This window comes from Corvus kubaryi, unplaced genomic scaffold, assembly GCF_017639235.1.
Source record: "Corvus kubaryi isolate FWS band 111438036 unplaced genomic scaffold, C.kubaryi_AGA036_p1.0 64999, whole genome shotgun sequence".
Taxonomy (NCBI): domain Eukaryota; kingdom Metazoa; phylum Chordata; class Aves; order Passeriformes; family Corvidae; genus Corvus; species Corvus kubaryi.
In genome coordinates this window covers 175,201-193,804 of record NW_024581680.1, presented here as the reverse complement: position 1 = coordinate 193,804, position 18,604 = coordinate 175,201, and the positions used below count along the sequence as shown (strand labels likewise).

The 18,604-nt window shown below is 38.7% G+C and overlaps 1 protein-coding gene across 1 annotated transcript in view; it reads right to left on the bottom strand.

The window, feature by feature from the left end:
- Positions 1-163: 163 nt before the first annotated feature.
- The window catches only part of LOC121672836 (dynein heavy chain 5, axonemal-like), a 146,322-nt gene continuing 127,881 nt past the window's right edge, over positions 164-18,604 (bottom strand). Inside the window, exons 71-74 of the mRNA XM_042045738.1 lie at positions 15,476-15,608; positions 6,777-6,985; positions 2,220-2,441; positions 164-873 (exon numbers count right to left, since the gene is read on the bottom strand). Coding sequence (XP_041901672.1) covers positions 655-873; positions 2,220-2,441; positions 6,777-6,985; positions 15,476-15,608 — 783 coding nt within the window. The 3' untranslated portion in view covers positions 164-654. The remainder of the gene's footprint in view (positions 874-2,219; positions 2,442-6,776; positions 6,986-15,475; positions 15,609-18,604) is intronic.

Below are 18,604 nucleotides of genomic sequence, written 5' to 3'. Positions count from 1 at the left end.
AGGGCACTTCTTGTGCAAAGACAAACACTCCTGTTTCTATGATTGTTTACATTAAAAAGGGACTGTTCAAGAAAATGGTCGCAGCCATTAGTAAAACCACCCAGCAAGTTTACAAATGCAAAATCAAAGGAACTGTGCATTGAAATATATGCAGATAAACATAATGCTTTACCATGCATTTAATTATCTTGCCATTACAGCTTTACTAATGCTATGGATTATAAGATTTTAACTACAAAGTTGAATTTGAAAATAATTATATTATGAAAAATTCTTGTATTAAGAAGAAAGATAGCATCTACAAAAGAACCACCATAAGATGTCAGAGAAGTTGTCACTATCACAAGCACTTTTTTACATAGTGCTTCCATTATGAGCAAGTTAGGTGATTATATTCTCACTTGCTTTATAACAGTTGCCAAATTTACACCTGCAGCTGTTTTCCCTCTGATATTCCCAGGATAAATAAATTTAGTATTTTTGCTGTGAACAGAGTAAGCTGATCTATGTGCAACTAAAATAATCTCTATGTGTCACCTGCTAATTCCCACCCTCCTGTGAGAAGGTAGCCACCACTTTGACAATAACAATGCAAGTCATACTGGCTGCAGCTTAATCCTACTTGATGGTTCATTTTTTCATAGCTGTCTGTCCTTATTTCGAACTGCAGAGCACTGCAACCCCCCTCAAAGTCCAATGATCAGGATTCTGCACTGTTTTCAGATACAAAGAGAAAATGTATGTCAGGTCTGTTCTCCGAGGCTTTTTGTAGACAGGGCAGGAGTACACATTTCCATGTTGCTTCCTGGGGTCATTCAGCGCTGTTGTGCTAACAGCATACACATGGATTACAGGAAGGCTTGTGAACAGCACCTGAGAATGTTAAAACATACACAGGGCTCGGCATTAGAGAAGCAGAATAGGCTGCCTGAATTCTAAATGCCAGAACTAGATTCAGTGATGGCCTTCAGCAAAAGCACCAGCACCTCAGCAGACGTACATGTGAGAACTCAAGTCTTACACTCACTACTGCATTGACACTAACTTTAAGCCTGTGGCAGCTCAGGGACGACAGCCATCAGGAAGTCTGGTGGAAGCAAAGGAAAGCAGTAGAAATCTGGAAAACTGCACGCTGTGGAGGCAGATGGAAAAATGGCATGGTGATTCTAGGAGGGACAGCAACCATTGTCTTTTTTCCCTTCCTTTGCCCCTTTCACTGATGTTTCCCATTCTTACCCCACCTCCTTTTTCCTGAATGGCAGGACTGGAGCTACAAAAACCAAGCTGGAACCAGCAACCTTCCTTGTTACCTCTGCACTGCTGACAGTGAAGCTTCTAAGATCCAAGGTGCCTCTTGGGTATTTATCCAAGCTAGATCCCCTCAGGTCTTCCACCAAGATAAAGTATTCATTGTCAGGGGATAAAACAGACCCAAATCCAAGAGCAACATGGAACCTTGCTGAACACTCCAGAGCACTTAAGTAAACTCCATGTTTGAAGGGGTCTTTTGACAAACCCAGCAACAGAAGTTACACCTGGCAAGGTTTGGTTTGGAAAACTTTTCTCTCAGTCAGACACAGAAGTGTTTTACCTATGGACAGGAATTACCTCAATTCCAATTCCAGGACAGTTAGCACTGACTTGGAAAAAGTGTACCAGTGCAGACAACGTCAATTTTCCCTGGACCGTGACTACAGTATCTAATCATTACTCCGTAGTTAGATTTTAAATCTGCTTAGTCACATCAGCGAAATGTAACTCAATGCATGGATAACTGAGCATAAGCCCAGAACTAATACTCTTCCTCATATTATAAAACAAACACTAGGGATTTCTAGTCAAGAAAACACTGACCTCCATATCAAATCCAGCCCAGGGCTTTGGAAGCTTTGATAAGGTCCCCCTTGGTCAGTCAAAAGAAGACTGACTACAGGTTGCACTATTTTATTCAAACATAACTGTGCTGCTAGGGCCCCTGAAGCCAAGAAGCCCAGCATCTGGTCTGCTCTAGTGCTATGCATCCTAAATTAATTTTCTGACAGAAGCCTTTCTGTTCACTTCTGGTGGGTAAAGAGTCTTTCCTCTTCCCAGCGCCACTAGTGTTGGTTACCCTCTTAAAACCTGTTGTGAAACCACTGCTGCAGGCACTCAGCATACTTCCTGGTTTTCCCTGAGCACTTGCATTATGCCACAGCCTGTTACACTCACTTGATCCTTACCTTTGGTGCTGACTCGATCAGCTTACTGTTCCTGCGGTCCCAGCCTGCCCCTTCGAGGAACAGGCCGTGTATGTAAACCCCACCGATGTCAGCAGGAGGAGGGCCAACAACATCCTCTTTCATCATCTTGGTCACTTCACTGTACAAAACCACACTGTCGAGTTCCCACCCTTTGGCTAAATTCATGCGAGTTGTCTCTTGCCTCATGGCTGTTAGGAATCCCTAAGGAGATACACAGGAATATGATACAGAGGATTTTTTAAAAAGCCTTGAATTTAAACAATTTACAACATTTTTTTCCCGATGTGACATCAGCTGTATGAAAGCTCATCCCGCAGAATTTCATGTGCATATAAAACAAATTTGGTAGTGTAAATCCAATGGTTTTCTGTATTTTCTCAGCACCATGCATCCATACATAATTGGCGTGCACACGTTGGTGCTAAGAAGCCCCCACGTTGGCTTATTTAACATATCAGAAGTGCCTGTATAACTCACCTCACATGCCTTTTTTACAACCAACCAGATGGAGAGAGGTTCATAGGGCTGCCAGATTCATGTGTTTTGAGAGATTCCAAACACAGGTAATTTCTAATTCCTCTAACACTGGCTATATTATTCACCTTTTCTTATACTGACATTGTAAAAAATGCTTTTCAGTCAACAAATAAGAACACAAAGGAAATACCAGCTAGAATCATGCCATTAAATACTGAAATGCCTCTGACATTGTGCTCAGTGAAAAGTCTTTATCTACTGCAACAACATAGGAATACACATGAGGAACACACAAAGGTGAGAATTAATGAGCCAACAGCTCCACTAGGAAGAAATCAGGAGCAATGAGGGAATTGAAAAAGTTTTTATTTTTCTTCAATATTCACAGTAGAGGGTGCTCTGTTGGCCTACCATTAGGGCCAAATGAATGGAAAGAAGTCAGATGTGGGAACATTGGCAAACTGTCTACTGAACCCAGGGGCCAACCTCTGGCTGATAGGACTGGAGTGCTCCAAGCACTTTGTAGCCATGCAATACCCTTTAAGTTATGAGAATGTGAGATGACTTTCACGAACTCAGGTATTTCTGTTAACTTACATTGGTTGTTTCTCATTAATATAATACCAGAGACCCCAGGACAAGTGTTTTAAAGAGCTTCTGTGATAGCACAGATAATTGTAATTGCGTTTGAAGTAGATGAGAACTCCAGCGTATAGCTGAGGGACACAGGATTAAAGGCCAAATTCTTCTATCAGAAATACTATTAAATGAAAGCAGAATCCTTGCAGTAATTTGTGGAATTTTAATTTGTAGAAACATGCTAGAACCAATAGTTTAAAATACATGGAGTGTTCACTGCCATAAAGCCCCAGAGGGCTACTGGATCCCAGATAAACTGAAATATTAAAGAAAGAAGAGCCTGAAGAGGACAGAGCAATGACTGTATTAAGGGAATCAGTTCAAAGGCACCATGGAAACACTGGAATAAAAGTAAGCTCAGAGCTGTGACTTGTCTTCAGGGATAAGGTTTAGATAGCAGATTATTCCTACAGACATGGCAGGACCTATACACTTTCTGCAGTGGGACTTTTAATGCTTATCTGCTCATTTGAATGAATCCTAGACAGCATTTGAAGACTGCAGCTGTGAGCTGGAGGCCCAGCTGGGTGTCCCAGAGTGGGTGAATGGCACAACAAAGAGCAAGACAGAATCAAGTAGCTTGAGGTGCCACTGTACAGCTGAGGGCTTGGCTCACCCCAAAACCCTCTTGTCAGGGACATAATGAACCACTTGCCATGATATTTGCTTCAATTTCTGGTAATCCTTTAATCCTTTGTTTGTTTGGTTTGGTTGTTTATGGTTGGTTGGTTGGTTAGGGTTCTGGGGGGTTTTTTGTATATGTGTGTTTGCCTTTTCCTGAATTTCTCCCTGTCCAGCTCACTGAAGCCTGCTAAAGCTTTGTCCTTTGGCCTTTAAACAACTCATGCGAACTAACTCTGAACCTTCTAGTGAAGGAAAAGCAGGCACCCATGGAGGCTGTGACAAAAAATACAGAAATCAGTTAAGTCTATTGCTCTCACAATCATATTTTCTCCTTTACCTTACTATGGAGGTTCCTTGTTTGTTATTCACTTTGCAAATACTGAGCAAATTATGGCAGGTTTGCTAGAACTAAGTGGGCACTGAGGAATGGAGGTATTGTACTTCATATTCGGATTAGTATCCGCATTGCTTTGGCATCTAAGGGTCGTAGAAGTAGGTTGAGGGTTCATTATGCTGAGTACTACACAACCAGAAAGACAGTTTTGCCTCATAGTGCTTAAAATCTATATATAGGACAAGTGACAGGAACTGGATACAGAGATGCAAACAAGGAAACAATAAACCAGTGTCAGCCACAAAATGGAAATTGGGAGGTAGAAATGAGAAATGCCTAATGTCAAATTTTTGATGAAAAACTCCAGTAACATCAGATTAACTTCCAGGAGGGAAGAAAATTCATGGCATTTCTTGTTTTGTTCACCCCAGTTATCTTGGCCCCATGCAGACACACAAGGGGAATCAGGTTTCTTATACATAGAAGTCTGAGCCAGCCCTCATTTGTATCACCAAAAATAAAGATTAACTTCTGTGAAATTACTGAATTTATCCTAGTGAATAAACAGTCCAAGAGACTGGTCCTATATTATTTTTTATTGCCAGAATGCCTCGTTTTCCCAGTGCTATAAATCTACTTTATTGCCCTGTGTTATCCATGGCATTTATCCATTGACTGTAAAGCAAACAGTGAGATATATGCAAGCAGACAAATGACTGAGGAGCTGCATTTCATCTCACAAATGAAAGGATTTTTCTGACAACTTCTCAGGTATTACAAACAAGCCATTAGAACTGCAGCACTAACACCTCACCACCTCAGCTTGTTTGAGAAGACGAAAATCAATTTTTTTAACATATGAAATACTGATTTCAAACACAGCAATATGACTATTAACAAAATAACAGTTAATTAAAAAGAAAATGAGTCTTTGCTCAGGTGAATTGCTTTTAGAATGAGCCACTCCCACAGGCTTGGTTACAGAAAGTGGTGACTGCAACAATAACTGTCTGGTTCTTAAGCTTGTGATTGTCAGCGCAAATAAATTTTTTAATCTCTGCACACAATGTATTTAGGGACTTAAAGAACTAGGGGTTATGAAGTGTGTAATTTTTGTATTTCTAGAGGCTTTCTCATTTACTATGGTCTATTAAATCACAATTTGTTTGGGGACATTTTACACTGATTATTTGGCAGCTCTTTTCAGAAATCCAGCTATATGGATCCAAAAAAAATGTAGGATGCCCAATTTGGGCTGGCAAAATTTCAGAACCCCAGAGCACAAAAAAGCCAGCTAAAATGTCCAGTACAAAATCTGTATCAGCTCTTGCTCATCTGTAGTGCAAAAGCAAACACCAACAAAGCCAAAAGCCTGTTATTGTTGCATCCAGCCTGATCATTGCAAAAGTTACTTTGAAGTATTTTAGAATGCTGCCATCAGTGTGTTGCTAGCAAACCAAGTATGGAAGCACAAGCATTTTATTAGAACTCCTACTCCTCTCCCTCGCACTTGAGAACCCTTTGCTCGGGGATTCTGTGAACCCCCTTCCATGCTATAAAGTTGTACCGGCAGACAGCTGACACACACAGGATAGATGATAGATGGATATTTCCCAGCAGTAGTCCTAGAGAATATTTGGCACTGTTGCTTTCTCTATTCTAGGCAGCTGTTTCAGCTAGCTTTTGCATTGCTAACAAGTACTGAGATTAAAATAGGTCTTTAAAATAGTTCTTTCCTGAGGCTTCATAGAAACCTGTTGGCTGGATACTCTCACAATGACTCATTTCCACAACTCACACTTCCCACAAACATCTGTGAATCATAAAAAGCTTTAATGGATGTGGATAGCTCTGCAGAGAAACTACACATCATCTAGGTATGTATATTTTACTTTTTTAACTCTGCTCTCAGCTGTTCCTTTTTCTGTGTTTCATTTCATGCCAGGTTTTTATTTTAGATGGTGCAGACAAGAGGCTGTATTTTTTATATGTCTCTGCAGACCATGTCTGGCACAATTCTGGGGTGGTATGAATAACAAACCTTCCATTTCAAGGAACTGATTTGCAAGGATTGAGAACCAAGTCCAAATCTCTTCTTCCTATGTCAGAGTTCTGGAACTTATCTTGTTTTGTACTCAGAGGGATTTTCATGCAAAAAATAAAGAACAGATCACGGTAACAGAAGAGGTAAAAAAGGGAAGATTAAGTTGAAATGTGAAAGCACGTATTTACCCAATTTCCTCATGATTAAAGCAGCCAAAGATGCATTTCATCATTTCAGTAGCATTATTTTGTTCTAGCAAAAATTTCTTCAGTAGATACTGAAGATAATTTATCCTATATTTATGCTAAAAAATTAATATAGATTACCCTTCATATAGTCAATATTAAGTCAGCTTGAAGTCCTCCCAAGGTCTAATTCTGTTACTCAGAAGTTATAAAGGTCAACATGGCAAACTTACCAGTGGATTAAAGAATCCTGTCATCCAGAACTGGTTTGGATGGCCATCCTGCAGCCAGATGCTGAACTGCTGGTTTCTCTCAAGAAGATCAGTAAACCAAAATCCTAAAGTAGTTGACTCCCAGGAAATCCTAAACCACAGTTTTGGAATTCTAGCATCATAAATATTATCTAAAGCATCTTGCAATTCTTCTGACATAATTATGCTTCCTGGAAGATAAGCAAAATGTTCAGAATGAACTTTCCCCTAGCTTGCAAAGGCAATTAAAACTTCCAAATAACATTCCGAGTCTCATAAACCCTCTTTTTTTTGTGCCTTAATTGCACACCTGTAGCACTGCAGTCTTATCAGTTTGTAGTTAATTTGTTCAAAATTATAAGACTTGATTCAAAGCTAAAGGCAATAAGATAAATGATATCTCTTCTGTTGTTTTGATCAGAAACAAAGATATGTTTCTTAAACAACTTCTTCTCCTTCATACACATTATTTATATTCATTATATTCACAGTGTGTTTGGAATGTGATTAATCATTGAAAACTTTTTTTCTAAATTTTAATGGATCCTACATGCACGATCAATGATAGAGATACACTGTGTAACTCATCTATATCCTAAGCATGTACTGGCAGTGATTATATTCATGAAATTCGCTATTATTAATGATAACTTTGTACATTTCCATTATCAAGATTCTCAGTGGGAAAGCAGTACGTAGAATAAAGCTAGAGGCAGGATTTTTTTTTTTTTTTTTTGGCAGTGGCGGTGCATACTCATATATTCCATGCATAGTACTGCTCTCTCCACTAAAATGCTGGCATTTACTAAGACAGTGATTTTTCAGTGACTCTCACCATTCCGTGTGCTAGAAGTTCCCACATCTTATGTATTCTCAATGGTACTGAGATCTGGCACACTGCCATGCCTCAGGATGACTTCTCTGTTCCAGAAACTGGTTCTATTATTCTGTTATAGAAACTGGTCTGGTAGCCCCAACTTTGATTAAATATTCATGTAATACCAAAGTACAATATATCACCACGCACACAGCTGCTGTAATTGCCACAAGGACAACATAAGATACCAAACAGAATTAGGTGGCTTCCACCACAGAACATGTAAAGGAAAGGGAGGTGGTCTGGGTGACTGCAAAGAACTGCAGTGGTCCATCCAGACATACCCATAAGGAAATGTGGCCTGTAATAAGAAAGCATTTCAAATCCCTTCCTTCCACTGAGGATGACAGGGCTTCAGTTGAGGAGAAGGAAAAGTGTATCCAGAAACCAAACACCAGCTTAATTTTGAAGAACAGAGCTAAAACATAAACACTCCTATAGCAGTGTGTGCAAATCTAGTGCTTTCTATGATACATAAATGGCAAATAGGCTTTGATTTCTTCTAGCAGATAATGAATGATCTGCCTCCATTTATATGCACCTCTTTTAGTGCAACAAATTCTTTGAGAAAACCATTACTTTTACAAAACAGTAAATATTAAAAAATACTCCCTATCCTGCGTTCTCTGCAATTGATTTGTAGTCAGGCTCAGAATCACGTTCTGCAGTAGCTAAGAGACTTTTAGAACACAATTAATAAACCTTCTCTTTGGGTATTAATCTTGTCTTATACATATAACCAAGAGAACCAACATTTAAGAAAGAAGCCACTCCACGTCTTCTCCTCTTTCCTTAGAAAAACGTAATATTACACCATACACTTTATTCACCTTTTAGAGACAGAAAATGTGGGAAAAGAAGTCTTGCAATGCATGTTGGTTTCAACTTCATAGGAACCGTACTGAGGGCACAAAACAAGTGAAGAGCATCTTGTTTTAGCCCTGGGGATCACTACCATAGAACTGAGAAAGAAAGAACTCTTTCATCTCTGGTTATTCCTTGTTTTCAGGCTGATATATTCAACTTTCTCCTTTCCTTCTCTATTCTTCTGGGCAGGCTGGAGCTTTTCAGATAGGGAGATACAACCAGTCTCTGCCCTGAAGCATTGTGAAATCCCTTAGAATGCCTGCCTGCTATGACTCAGAGCAGCTGTTGAGAATGTTAAGGCAGAGTGTTCTTGAGGATGAGGTATGTTCGCAGCTCTGGCCGTGCCCATATAGCTGCATAAATATTCCTAGTGAGTGGGTGTCATCTCTGGCAGTAGGCATACAGTGCTTGAATTTCAGCACTAAATGGCATCTGTGGGTGTTGGGATGCATTCCTGCAGCCAAAATACTCTGATAAAAATAAAAATAATTAACAAAATAAAATAATTGTCAGAAATAAAATCAGTACCATAGGAGAAAAATCATGCCATCTTTCAGGACAGAAGTGATACAGCTGTTTGAAAAACTATCTTTGATAAATTGAATGAGTAGTACAGTGCCATAGGCTTCTCATATTTAATTTCTGAGAACCTCAGAGCACTGTACTATATGAAGAGACTGAATGTCCTATGAACCTAACATGACAGGCTCTAATGTTCTACGAATCAGGTCAACTGTTTATAACTTTGTTATTTTGGGGCTTACTCCATGATAGTCCCTTTCTTGAATGGAATAAAGCCCATCTGAAAATGACTGATGAAGGGTCAGGTCAGTTAAAGACATTAGGGCATTTCCATACTTCAAAAATAATATCCACTGTAACCATACTGTTTGCACAGTATACAGAGTTCAGAAATTAGGATTCCCCTTTTTGATTGCCCAAAATTTATACCATCCCCCTTCTAAATCACATCTAAATCTATCCAACTGCTGAGTGGTGAATAACCCAAATAAAGCTTTTCAGTTCTGAGGATAACTAATTTTATTCATAATTAAAGTAAATAGTCTGTTCTTTTAAAATGATCTGGTTTTAGGGTGATTCATTCAATAGATATAATGTTTTGAATAGACTACATCAGGAGCTTTTATTATTTCTTGGAGTTGACCCTTTTCACTACCATACCTCCCACAAACTGAACTTGAAAACTGTGTAATTTGTAAAATTTGGATCTGTTTTGAATTTCACATTTATGAGAGTCTATCTGAACTAGGAAACTTACATATCTCATTTAAATGAGTAGCTAAAGTTAGGAACAAAGGAAGGATCTTAAATTCCAGCATGAACCAAAAAAAGCCTCAGTCCACTGACTGATTCTCTTCCCACAGGCACAGATGTAAATCAAAAATAACAAGAATAATTATGTAGGATACAAATGACATGAGAAAAAGTTACTTTCTCCATCAAGTACAGTTTGCCAGTAGCTGATATCATTATAATAAAATTGGAGACTAGCCCTGGAGAACAATACTTGCTAGACAATGAGCCTGTTAAGCTAGCCTGAACAGCACATAAAGAAAAAAGCTCAGTGAAAGCATCAATCCATTACTGACTGTCCCAGTTGCAAACCCAGAAGCTGACTTTTTCACACTTTAATTCCCACCCAAGTTTACCATCCAAAAAACCTGCTTTGTTCTTGAAGCAGTCACACCTTGCCTCCACCACCAAGCTCCAACTCCCCCTTCTTTGCTGAACATGTTGAAAAGAAAATACCGACTTGTTTATAACTTCCTAAGGTTTCCTCTCTTTCTGCCTTATGGCAACAGCTAACACTCGCCTGTGTTTTCTCCAAAGCTTTTCTTATTATTCCACACAAAGGCTCAAGGTATAAAAGCTAATGTATATTTTCCTATAACTAATTTTTTTTTTTTTTTTTTGCAAGCTTTAGTATGGTTCTGCCAGCTCTGTGACCACCACTGCTGCACTGATAGAAGTCAACTTCTTTGCTTCAGGCAGTTCTTTGGGTATTTTCCTCTCTCTTCATTTGCAGTGCTTGGGCACTTCAGCATTTGGAGGTGATTCCTGGGAAGTTCTCGGAAGCTCATTTAACTTCACCGCGCTGTTTTAATCCCAAGGCCTCTCAACAGTTTACTGCTTTCTTTTGCCCCAGCTCTCCAGAAGAGGAAGAATAAAACAGGCAGCCAAGACCTGCCATGCACAACACTCTCTCCATGTTTTACTTGCAGACTGGTATTCTCTCCACCTGCATCTAACCTCTGCCCCTGTTCTGTTTTCTCTTTGTTTCCCATCTTTCTTTTCTGGTGCAGAATCCTCTGATTTAATTCTTCAAGTCAGGAGAGATGAGAGGGACTAAGAAACTTGAGTAGCATGCAATTTTTCACATAGAAAAGCACAAATTCCTAGATTCTCCTCAATAGCTAAATCCTTCAGTCAGAAAGATGGCAATTTGAAAGTAACCTTGCAAATTGTTCTGAAAATTTACCAGCTCCCGAACTAAATGTTCTTGGCTGAAGAGTCCTTTCCATCAAAGGATTGAAAATAAAAATTTTAAAGCAGTAATTTGAAGATGAAAATCCACACACAACTCTACAAAAAAGGTAATACAAATCACTACCCTGAGCTAGAGTAATACAACAGGCAGATAAACTCTATTCTGCAGTTTGTCCTTAATGTGCAGTGTGTGTTTCTAAACAGTTGTCCTGGCCAGCGTCATGGCAAGCATATGTAATACCTATTAAGAAGTTCAGAAATGATGTGCCACACTGTGAAAGACAACAGGAGGGATTCTGGCATTCTTATCAGGATGAGAAATAATGGATGAGAGGTGCTGAGCCAAGAGTAACTACACCACAACACATACTAGAATCATCCCTTCTATTCCTCAAATGATGTCCCCATTGTTATATTCCATTACTGTCTTCACTGAGTGCTCTTAATCACTTTCAAATAAAATCCTCATCCAAAAGTGATGATCCCTACAAGCCTCACACACACACACACACACAGAGTAGAACTTAGTAAGGCAAGAGCCCAAGATCTTTCAGTCCAAAATTCTATTACCACTGTCAGCAAGCCAAACTAAAACTTTGTTAGTATTAGCAGTCTTACACCATTACAAGTCAAAATAGAACTTAGCCAGACAGGGGGAATCAGTCCATACTTCTCCCTTTCATGGGAAATTACCTTTGCTGTGCACTCTGGCAAGACTAGTTTCCCGAGCTTCACTTTTTCACCATGTAGGTTAAAATAAATTACCAGCTACCTCTTTTGACTCTTTTGGACCTCATTTATATCCCTCTTATAAGGTGCCACATACAATGAACAGAAATTCCTTGCAGTATCAGGATACAAACACTACTTTCAACTTCATGGTATTCTGAGTTGGAAAAAAGTAGCAAATCTTTACCTTGGGCTTAACACACAAGTTTGTGTAGGTGATATAAAAATCCTACACAACTCCTGTAACGTGTGTAGAACTACATCGCCATAGAACTGCTGTTTTTCCAGAAAAGGACTGCTCTCTCCTAACTCTGCAAATACTGTATATACAGCAGTGATCATGTGGCTCATATATGACATGAAAAGATAAAAAAATAAAAGGTTTCTCAGATGTTCTTCACTTGTTCATGAAGTAGGCAGTTTAGACGATTCCAAAGGATTAGTTTGAAAACACAAAGCTGTAAGGTACCAGAAACCAGGACCAAGTGGATGCAGTTTTATGACCAAAGTAGAATCTAGGTATAAGCAAATGAGTTAAGCATTTGTTTCTTTCACAAGAAGCCCTTAAACACAATGTTAAGTGGGTTAAAAAGAATCAGGATTGAAATCATACTAAAAGCTGTGCTTATTTCCATTGCCAAGGATTTGATACCTACTTTCAGCGCTACTACAAGTATGCTCCACTTCATTCATGGAAAACACTCCCACAGAATCTCTCTTCTCACTTCATTCACCAAGAGAAGACACATAAAAATGCTTACCACTCTTATTCAGTGCATGGAGAAATAAAGACAACCCCACAAAATCTCACAGACAGACCACATTCAAACAAACTCAAACAAACTCTAAGAGGCTAGGAATAACTGGATGGGTCATTAGGTTTTACTGCATTTAGAAACACTATCTTCACTAGTGGGAGAGGGGGTTTGAAGCATCCACTCTACAATAAAGAGTGAGGGATTAGTATTCTGTGCCAGAGGCCTCTACACCACCAGAGGCAGGCAGTAAGTACACAGGAACTTAATAGCTCAGATACTGCCCTACAAGGAATGGTCATCTTCTGACAGGGCTCAAGATCTGCTGCTCATAACCCATTAAGATGTGGCATTTTTGGTGCAGATCCCATGTCTTACTTCTCCTTGTCTCTGAAAAGATTTCTCTGTTTGGAACATGGCTTCTATTTAGGGCACTCGAGAGGACACCCATCACTGCTGTGTTCTGATTTATGGTGAAACTCTGTATTATGCTAACTGTGAAATAAACTCTGGGCAATCAATAAGTAATTAAAGCAGAAGTAATGGTTGGGACATAATTGAGAGTACAATGAGCAGCTACAATCTAATTACTACAATTTGATCCAGAAAAAGTATCCCTCTGGGCAGCAGTTTATTGGTGGAGACGAAAGCTTCTGGGGCATATTTGCCAACAAACATGTTGGACACATGCTGAGCATCCTCACCCATCCCAAAAGCTGAACACTGCTTAATCTGCCCTCGGGACAGAGGGACAAAACTGTCTGGGCTAATTCCTTCTACATCCCTCATGTTCAGCTGCGCATGGGCTCTCCCTGAGGAGGGATTTACATTACCTCAAATGTAACTTGGTGAGCAACATCAAAATGACAAGGTCCAACCATTCACATCCAAACTGGAGAATCAGATATTCAGACTTCCTTTCACAAAGCTACATGACACAAGCTAAAGACGCACTATATTCTTAAACACAAAATTCATTTGAAAGTTTAGGTCTGCCAAAAGTGGGTGCTGGGACCTTAACACATTCACGAAGCCAAAGCCAGATACATGAGCTGGGCAGATGTAAAAAATCACATGACCTGTTTGAGCAGGCAGATCAGTTTACCTCATTGTAAAGAAAAAGAAGCACCTCAGATGACCTGAGATTGCAGTTGACTAGTTTTGGGGGAGAATCTAGTGTGAGACAGCTTGGGGTTTTCCCTTTTGCTGAGGTAGAGTGCCTAAATGTTCTTTCCATCCCCTAATTAACAGTCCACCATGTGCACTTGATATATCATAAACATGCCAGAAGCCATTAATTGTTATTTTTAACTATACATCCAATTTTGTTTTCAGAGCAATTTTTCACTATATTTAACTTGTCTGTCCATAAGAAATTATGTTTTAGAGAACTGCATGAAAGTTACAGCATTAACTTGATTAAACATCTGGCAGAAGACTGTGCCCACTGTGGAACTGAATGTGAAGTGCAAATAAATTATGTTACTCATCCACCCCTCTGCAGAATATTATACACATTGAGAATTTAAATATATCTGTCACAATCAAGGAAAGATTAACACTTTCATGGATGGAAAATATTATTTTTATTTACTTGAAAAGGGACTCTATTCACACATAAAATGGAACTTTCAGCTCAGGAAGAAAGGACAATTGTTTCTTCCAGCTTGATCTTTGCCTATGTTATTACAGGATATGAAAGCTTATTAGCCTTGGGCACATTTATGAACCTCTTTCCTAGATTCAGATTATAAGCACGAGGTTTCTGAAGCACGTATTGTTGGCTTAGTGTATCATACAAATGATAGGAAAAAAATCCCTTTTGATTCTTGTGTAATAAAAACACAAATTAAAAAAAATCTCCCCTCATGAAAGACATTGTCAAAAGACTGGAAAACACCAGTAAGACAGATTACAGTAATGCCATCAGCTATGTCAGAAGGGACTAGTTCTGAGGCATTCTGACCTGCTCCCTGTGAGGACAGTTTGCTGTCTCAGATATTTTCTGTCTCTCTGCTAGGGAACAGCAGACTTGGGCGAGATCTTAACCAGTGGAATCAACCCATTCCTACTTGATTTTAATTTATTGTTAATTCAGAAGCTTGGCTGAGCAACAGTATGCTTTCCTTCCTGGGTATTTCAACTCTTGCAGATGAGCAAAATAGGAAGTGAAAAAAAAAGCAGATGGTAACATCATTATCCCTTCTTTTTCCTCACTCCTCTTCCGATCCAATTTTCCATCTGCTTCTAGTTGCCTCTACTCTTGGTTTATTTTAACTTCATTCACCATTGCTCACTTTCAGCCAAATACTCCTGTCTCTGAGAGATACAGAGTGCTGTTGCCTGTCTCCTGTGATGCCTAAAAGAAGAACTCTCTCTCTCTCTCTCTTTTGACTGACACTGCCACTCACTTCAGCTTCCATTTAGAGACATGCCATTTGGTATAACCAGTTTCACAAAAATGTCAAATTTCACCTTAAATTAGAGTCTTTATCACCTTTACTCCTGAGTTCCCTGTCTCTCAATTACTTAGCAGCAATACTTCTACCTTGTTCTATATCATTATGTCTCAGCTTCATTTCATAAATGACTTTGGTACATGACCCGTGGACCTAATCACGCAATTCAGGTCCTCTGAGCTCTGTAGGATCCTAGAGAGGATCACAGAAGTGATGCAGTGCTGACGGACATGAACTGCAATACTGGAGCGCCTGCATGCAGAATAAATTTAGGTGGAGTGTCCTTAGAGATGTAATCAGGAGATTTTAGGGACTAAAATTAGTGGTCATATGATAAAGAGAGAGAAAAAGAGAAAAACTGAGGGAGGGAGGGAACAAAAGAGAAAGGAAGGAAAGGAGGGGCAATATTTATTTAGTCATATGGCATAAGCAACTGCTAGCAATAAATATTGCACCTTAATTATGATTTTTGATATTGTAGCTTACCATCAATAGCCAATTTGAGATCAGTCAGTGTAGTTCGAACTCTGGATATAACAAGTTGCATGCGGTCAATTTCTTGACGGAGAAATATGTTTATGGGCTGAGTAGCTCCCATCTTTTGAAGCTGGGCTTTCACCTTAAAAAGAATAGTGCAATGATTATAAAATCTAATCTCCTGTTTCCCATGCAATAATTTTTGAAAGCAAAAACATTTTCAGAAAAGAAACTTTTTAGTAACAGATGGCCCTTCAAGCCCTGTGCCAACTGTAAGATTTAGCACACTGTGACTCATTAGCTTACCAGAATGAGCTCCTCCATCATTCTAAGAAGGGAAAGTTCCCTCTTTTTGAAGGGACACAGCAGTTCCTTCTGTCCTTGTTAGGCTGCAGGGTCTTAGATCTTATAATAAAAAAACCCACATGCTATACAAAAGCATGTTTGATGGTAACTTCTTCATATTTCCAAATTGTACTAGGTGAACTTTCTCACCTTTTCTTGCCCTGCTGAGCTGAAATAATGCAACAAATGGAGTTCCACTTAACAAGCACAATGATATGTAAAAGCTGCTACTTTCAGTAGCCTGTGAGTCGTTCATGAGACAAGACGCTCATGGATACATTACTAGAGAGGCAAGATTGCCAGAAATAATACAGATGCCGCAGAAATCTGTTACACCATTATGTGCACCGTTTTGCAAGTAGGAGCCTTTGGCCTTTTTAGGTTTTAAAGACAACAGTTTCTCTGAAATGCAACAGAGAATATTCTCAAAATGGAATCAGTTGCCTGTGTTAGTTAAGGACATGACATAGTAACAGTAGCAACAGCATTCCCTGTCTCACTTTTGCAAATAATGTGTATGGATTGTGCTTCAGACATGCACTGCGTGTTCCATGTATATCAAAGATCACTGTACATAACAGTGAGTGAGAGAGGGGTTAATGGCACCTGAAAAAATCATGGTGCCCATACACCACACAGAACCAGAATTCTTGATTTTTCAGACTTTTGACTGTTTTTCCCCACTTTCAGAAAGCCAATGGCTCATATATCTCATTGTATACATTATTATGTATACTATACATTTTATACAAATAATAAACATTGCTAAAGATTTAATTATTAGACTGAATAGAAAATTTCTGCAAGACGAATATCATACAGCAGTTGAGTAGTTACAATCACTAGTATAAATATGCAAGTGCTTTGGCAATTTCCAAATCTTAAATTTCAACTCCAAGTCCAATATACTCTTTCTCAACTTTCTGTGCTATCCTCCTTGGGAGACAGCTATCAGCAAGGTTATACATCATATTTTAATCACAAGGACCCATGGGTTTGTCAGACAGAATGTCCAAGAAATAGGTGCCAGCCAATTATGCTAATGCTTTGCAATGTGACAGTACATTTTACAGACTGAATTAATGCATTCTGCCTGTGAAAGAGAAAAAAATACTAAAATCAGCTATTACAAGACTAGAGCTGAGACAATAAAGTTTTTGGATAACCCCCACAATGAAGTATTCTGACTATTTAATACAAAATCCAGGAAAAACTTCTGCTTTCTGAAAAATTTACATAAATTGGTAATTCTCCCTCTTGACAAAAAGGAAAAACATTTGATTTATTTTTTTCAGAATACTTAGAAGTCTAGTGCATGCCACTAATAAGAAAGGAACTATGCAGAATATAGTCTGTGCATGTTACCCTTTAAATAAGAAAAACACTTTTTATTTCTAGTCTACAAAGCATGTGTTCCTTTTGAGGAGCATTTAGAGGAAGAATTTCTCCCATTTGAGGAAAATTTGTATGGAAGATATTGTTAAAGGGGTTATTTTCCAAAATATTGATATTTATGAATCTACAAAGAGGAGATGAAGTAGAGATTGTAAAATGTTACTGCACCAATAATAGTACAACTTAGCTAGTGAATTCTCAGAATTTACACATTCTTCTGATCTACTTTCATGTACCTACAAGAACACCTGTAATGTTTTGAATAATGAAGCCAACCAATAAAGCAGAAATTTGCTAATCCAACCTAGATATGCTCACAGCATTCAGTCTGGAGCACCAAGCACAACCAGATATCAAAATTGAAAAAAATTACATACTTCTTACTTTATTGTATACAAATCAATCCTGATCTGTGGTGAGATTTACTGGATATAACATAGTGCATTTCTTGGAAATCTTGCTGCAAAGGCTCTTTGAAACACAAGCTCTGAGGTATGATTAAGTAGTTTTGTATTAGAATTCTTATCAAGCAATCAGATGACTTACATGCAGTGTTGTATTTATTATGACATAAAGAGTTGGATTCTGACTCTCAGAAAAAAAAAACCTCAAAAGACAAAACTCATTAACCAAAATAGCCTTTCTGAGATTAATATACTAATTCCATAAAGCCCACTTAGAACATCTCCTTTTCATTATGCAAACAGCTATCACCTAACATAAAACAATGTGATTTAAGAAAGGAGTTACTAAAATCATTATCTTAATGGCTTTGTTTGCATGATTTTGCAATGCATATCTCTACTGTGTCAGATTCCTTTATGCATATTTCTTAACTGTCCTCAGGTCACCAGTTTCTTTGTCACCACATACTTCATAAGATTATCAGTAGAAAAGTAGCTGCTGAACTCATGCCATGATCATTGATCAAGTTACTGTACTAGTGACTGCCTACGGCTTTCAGTAAATGCTATTATTTTCAATCAGACTTAGTTACTTGCTACATTCTTTGTCAGCAGAAATGGGAAGTCCATCACTCTGTAGATGGACAACCCAAACCTCTTTTCAAGGGATGCCAAGGACCTCTTCCTTGTTGTACACAAAGAGGCAGACAGAGAAATACGAAGAAAATAGAGGAAGCTCTAGAGCTGGATGGCCACCCTATCTGATAGTGGTAATAAGTAAACCAGGGACATATTACAGAATCTTCTATGTCAGTGTTTCAGTTCAGACCCTGAAATTTTTTATTTGGGTTTTTTTTGTAGCAAAAATCCTGCACTGAAAACTAGATTCCAGGCACACAAAGGTCTTAGCTTCAAATTAAACTAACCCAAAAGATGTGCTTCAGGGATTCTAAGGTACTTCAACCACTAATGCATTCAGCCTATAGCCCAGACT